The sequence below is a fragment of the Atta cephalotes genome, assembly GCF_000143395.1.
Source record: "Atta cephalotes unplaced genomic scaffold scaffold00054, whole genome shotgun sequence".
Lineage (NCBI taxonomy): Eukaryota > Metazoa > Arthropoda > Insecta > Hymenoptera > Formicidae > Atta > Atta cephalotes.
Window position 1 is genome coordinate 1,165,385 of NW_012130118.1, and position 5,937 is coordinate 1,171,321.

At 31.8% G+C, this 5,937-nt stretch overlaps 2 protein-coding genes across 2 annotated transcripts in view; both read right to left on the reverse strand.

Annotated features, from left to right (window-relative positions):
* The window catches only part of LOC105623188 (ceramide synthase 6), a 3,036-nt gene extending 2,638 nt beyond the window's left edge, over positions 1 to 398 (reverse strand). The window contains exon 1 of the mRNA XM_012204587.1: positions 220 to 398. Within this exon, the coding sequence (XP_012059977.1) occupies positions 220 to 398 (179 nt within the window). The remainder of the gene's footprint in view (positions 1 to 219) is intronic.
* A 4,480-nt stretch (positions 399 to 4,878) lies between these two features.
* Positions 4,879 to 5,937, reverse strand: part of LOC105623190 (beta-1,4-glucuronyltransferase 1-like) — a 6,377-nt gene continuing 5,318 nt past the window's right edge. Inside the window, exons 4-5 of the mRNA XM_012204588.1 lie at positions 5,503 to 5,704; positions 4,879 to 5,091 (exon numbers count right to left, since the gene is read on the reverse strand). Of these exons, the coding sequence (XP_012059978.1) occupies positions 4,879 to 5,091; positions 5,503 to 5,704 (415 nt within the window). The remainder of the gene's footprint in view (positions 5,092 to 5,502; positions 5,705 to 5,937) is intronic.

Sequence of the window (5,937 nt, forward strand, 5' to 3'; positions counted from 1 at the left end):
ACTATATATATATATATATATATATATATACACACAAATTTGTATCAAAATAATATTAAGCTAAAATCTAACTTAGACTGAATAACTTTTCTTATTCAGTTGTATCGGTCTACTATCATACTCAGTGTTTATTGAAAGCATTAATATTTTGAGATAGCTATAAAATTAGAAGCTATAAAATTTATTTATACCAATAAAGAGAAAATCTAGGAAGCTTACCTTTCAAGAGTATATCTTATTCCTAGAAGAACAATTGCCATAGGCAGCGGATATATTAAATGCTGATAATTAGCATATTTATTGTCTGCATTTGGACTGATATCCTCCCATGTAATGTTAGGAGGTAACCAAATGTGTGGTGACCAAAAGGTCGCCGATATATTTAGGAAAATATTCATTTCTCTATGTTCTGCAAACAAATATCCTTGATAAGAAAAGACGTCTAAGAATAGGAGTAGTAGAAACCACTCTAATAACATATATTATAAATAATAGTTTTACATTAATAATTAGAGAGAACTTATCAACAAATAAGAATGTTCAATGACAAAGAAAAAGTTAAAAAAATTATGATATCAAGCTACTGAAATTAAACAACATAAATCATTCATACTATCGTTGCTGTACTAATACAATTGAGTCAAAGAGTAGGAAGAAAAGATACATGCATATGAATAGCATGCAAAGCGAGAGAGAGAGAGAGAGAGAGAGAGAAAAGACGACATGAGATGGATCTCGTTAAGAAGACAGAGACACGCACGTACTTCACGTACTTACCCGGAACAACTGTGGCCGCTTTGGCTTCGGCATGTACAGCGCGATCTGAAACGTGCCACCGGACGGAGGATAATATCGAGAGTAGTGACTGTAATGAGGCGAAAACGCGCGTATTGTACTGCTCGTACTACTCGTGCCACGGGCTGCGCCGTTTTGGCTGTTCCTATAGAGTCAAGAGTGTAGACTAACCGCTAACGCGCGCGTGCGCTATTGGAATTAGTCGGAATGCCGCTCCGATTATCGTCTGAATGAGAAGGGCGACAATGACGATAAGGCGACTGGGCGATCTCATCAATGTCTTACGATAATGGCAGTTAAAACCGGCAAAGCCGTGTATGCTTCATAAGTGCTGGGTCTAAGTCTTGCTATCATTACGACTTGCTGCTATCAGTATTTCACTAACTATTTCGAAAGGAGCATTTATAATTAATATTATTCAAGATAATAAACGAATGAACCTACTATTTGACCGCGTGACTATTTCTGCTCGCTCTGATAGTCACGTCACACCACGCAACACCGGCCAACACACTACCACACTCCACACTGCCACCGGCGCCGCACGAGTGATCAGAGACGAAACACTCGTAACTAACGATTACTTCACCGCACGATTCCGCAGTGTGTACGGTATTTATGGTGGTGTGTGGTGTGGCGTGAGTTCCTATCCGACGAGACTCGAGAGGCGTGCACCGGCAAAAACGGGCATGTCCGATCATTTCCGATCTCGTCAGTCGCGACTTGTAGTATAGTGGGAATTCTCCCTCTCTCTTTCTCCTATTGTTCGCTCTGTTTTTTTTTACATAAGCCTCCATAGAATCAGCAACGCTCTGTTAGAGGCTCCACATAATAAAAGAAACAGAAAATAAGAATTTCAATCTATCAGAAACTGTGTATTCCACATGATTTCTGATAGATTTTTAGGAAATTCTTGTTCTATGTTGTCTGCTCCTTTTATTGTTCGTAGCCCCTTACTCTTTCTCGGGTACTTCAGCTTTCAGCCTTATTCAGCCCAATTCGGTATTAGCTCCAGTGTTGTTCCATTGGAAAGTTTTAAGTTTTAAGAACCATCGAAAGATTGTAAGGTTTTTGAAAATGAATGAAAGGTTTTTTAATAATGCAAACTACAAAATACATAAATATATTCTATTCGGAGAGAAAATTTTCAAAACTTTATTCGAGTATTTATAATACGGTGTCTACAATAATTAAATCGTAGCAGTCATAGGATCTCAAGTCGCAGAAAATTGATCAATTATTGTCAATTATTCTTCTCTTCTCATTAATTATTATTCTCAATTATTTGATTATGATTGGTTAATTTTCTATGATCTAAGACCCTATAACCATTATTTTTATTGTAGGACTGCATTAAATCTAAATATTATATAATTACAGAAAGCAAAAGATAATTTTCTCTCTCAATCTAACAGGTGAGGCATTTCACGCCAAATCGGGCATCTTTGAAACCGTCATTACAATTTTTTTTTAATTTGCTAACATTCTACAGATAAAAAATATGAGACATGTGTTTCGTGAAAAAAATTTGAGATTTTTTCGTGAAGTTATTTACGCTTGTAAATTGCAGAAATTATTATATCGTTGAAATTTTACATTAGTGTATAATTAAAAAATTCTATTGTATAACAGTGCAATTCTGCATACAGGAAGTGGGAATATATATTTTTACAAAATTTTTAAATTGAGTTGAGCTGGCAAGTTGATGTAACGTTGGTGCAATCGAGTCTCAGTGACCTGATAAAACAACACTGATTAGCTCTACTTTATTAGCTCAACTTTCCATGATTTCACTATGTTTATGTATCATTATTATTATTATTATTATGTGACTAATTAAACTATAAATTACACACAATTTCTGTCATGTAGGAAGGGGAGGAGGAAAAAAGCTGTCGAGGTTACCGATGACTCATCGAACGACCACGACTATGATTATAAATCATACGATTAATCGACGAATGGCAACGGAGATTTACTCTTCCGATTTCACAGGATTTACTCTATGAGTGATTGTTGTTTATTGTTATACCACTATGTTGATGAAATGCATTTTTTGAATGATTTTTCGTGGAAATTACCAAACGTACGAACTTGAGATGATATACAATAAATACGAATGGCGATCAGAATATCTGCTCTAAAAGGCACTCTAGAAAAGCAGATCGTTACAACTGATTTAGAACGCTATTGGTCATTGACTTCCCGTTAGACGGTTACGGCGACCAATAGCGGCTTACCTATCTCAACGCGGCCATTTGAAACTCCAGACAATACAAAACCCAATATTGAAAGATAAGATGTTTTCTAGATGCCAAAAACGTCTCATATTTTGATTTTGAATATTTTGTCTGAATTATTACAAATAGCTGTTTCATTATATTTTCTTCTGTTTATATCTCTTCAGAGTATACACTACTATAATATAGGAGCTATTTTTATCTCCTTGTATTTTTGCAAATTTCCTTCATCACTGCTTCACTTTGAAATTTAAATTGCTATATCTAAACTAAAGACATTGTTCAATAACACTATCAGAAAGTTTTTCTCTGATACTATTCTTTCTCTTATAATGTATTATGCAGGTAAAAGGCTTGTTCATAGGAACTATAATAAATAGCTGTTATTACTGGTTTTTGAAAAAAATTGAATTATTTTTAAATTGAATTATTCAGATTTTATTATTTTATTCTTGTTATTTACATAATATTAAATAAAGAAATTGAATTAAAAGAAATAATGCTATTTTCGGTCAAAGTGAATCTTAAATATTCAGTGTGAATTATTTATATACATATAATTACTTTTCGCAATAAATTATTTCGCAGTTTTTAAGATGCTTTTAATTATAAACATAGCGTTTATATTTTTTAAATTAAAATGTTAAGAACTTTGATTATACAAAATACTTATTATATTCAATTCTGTAAACCACACACCGAAATTTTTCAGTCTTGAAACGCAATCATGAATTGAACTTAGAGTAGTATAATATGATAATCTCACATATTAAATTGACACGAAATTTAATAATACTAATGTTAATAAATGTATCTTGTACTTTATGACTAAATTAACTTGCAATAAAGTTAATCAATCGATTTTAATCGAAAGTTTTCAAATTTTAATTAAACGTTAAAGCTGTATTTTGTTTAATTAAAAACATTTTAGAAAAATGTTAATAATTTGATGTAAATATTTCAAAAATTGTAAATAATTTATTGCGAAAAATAAATGATAAAATGATAACTGGGGAGCATTTAGGTGCACAACTGGTGAGGTTAAACTTTAATATTGATTTTAATTAATCGGCAAATTTTAATTAATTTATCAGGTATTGTCTACGTTATTATTTTGACAAAGACAATTATAATTTCTTGTTAAGACTATTTGAAACAAGATTAGATTAAAAACGATAAATCATATAAAAAAGCAATTCTATCTGTTATCAAGACATATCTATTTTACACTATTTTGTTAATATAATTAAAATTATTGTTTTCTTGTTGCCTAACAAGACAAAATTACAAGGAATATATAATTAACAATTTATTTTAAGCAATTCTGATTAAATTAACAGCAATTTATTGAACTGATTAACTTAATCAATTTATTGAAAAATATCTATAGGATTTTATTAATATGAATAGAATTATTAATTCGAAGTGAGAAGAAATATTAGATTAAAATAAACGAATTATACAATTAGAATTTTTATAAGCATCTCTTATATTAACTAAATTAATTAATTATTGATAAAGTTAATCAAATTTTGATTGAAATTTTTAATATTTAATTTAAAAAATCATAAAAGTTTTGTTTAATTAGAAGGAAAAATTATAGAAGTATGCTTCGTTTTAAAAAAAAAAATCATTTTTTTTTTAGTAAAAAAAACCTTTATTTTTGCTATGAAAAAGCAATCGGTGCCAACTTGCAACCATTTCTAAGTCTAATATAAAATTCGACATCACCGAAAAATATTTTTCTATTGTATATGGATACAGGCACCGCACATGTCTCTCTTTATCTCTTCTTTTTTCAAGAAGACTAATTATCGCGCCGAGATCACGCGGCGAATATATATCAGTGCGCGCATCTACGATTGATCGGATATTGCTTAATTAGACGCTTTATCACACGTTGATAAATCCTCGCATTTCTTCTTTCATGTGACCGGAAGAACTCTTGTGTGGCTGTATTGATTTTGCGTGTTTTTCGTTTGATTCCCGGAGTATGCACTAAAAAGGCACCATCGAGCACGACCAGACGATAATTCAAAAGACACATCTCGAACATCTATATGAAATAAGAAATAGAGACCTTAAAAGATACATAGGATCTTGCAAGTAAGATATTAATAGTGAAAAGCTATGAATAATTATTATACTTTAGATAAATCTACTTCCTATACAGCATAAAACTTGCAACAATATTAATTGCTGCAATGTTATTGCAATATTATTGGAATGATTCTGTGCTGTATTTTTTATGCTCATTTTTATCTCAATATAGATTTATTTTAATCGTGATTTAACTAATTTTTAATTTTTTCTAATTCTTAGAATTAGAAAAAGATGAAAAATAATTAAGATTGAATTTAGATTAGATAAGTTAATCTACATTGGAAATGCATATTAGAGAATGATGCAAGTAAACTTTTGCAACTATTTTATTAGAAATAATTCTTTAAAGGAAATTGTCTTATACCTGGGCCATCTTATCTTGCTTGCCTTCCCAGGACATTTCCTCTGTGTAGAGCGGATCATCGCGCGTGCCAATGAAGAGTGGTTCCCATCTGTGATGCGGATATTCCCTTCTGGTAACGATAAGCGGTCGGATCCTACCCGGATCTGGTCTAATCAACCATCTGGTCAGCCCAGGAAATCGCTGGCAGTGTGGACAGACAAACCTGCGAGAGGGCATCTTGTCCCGTTATTGAACATACATTGTAGTTTCAATATGAATATTTTATTCAATTTTTACGAAACATGAGAGAAAGTTGACTTAGTTGACGCGTGTCAACGATTTCAAATTTAGGACATTCAAGATATGTGGAGACATAAATCCTGTATACACACACACACACACACACACACACACACACACACACACACACACACACACACACACACACACACACAC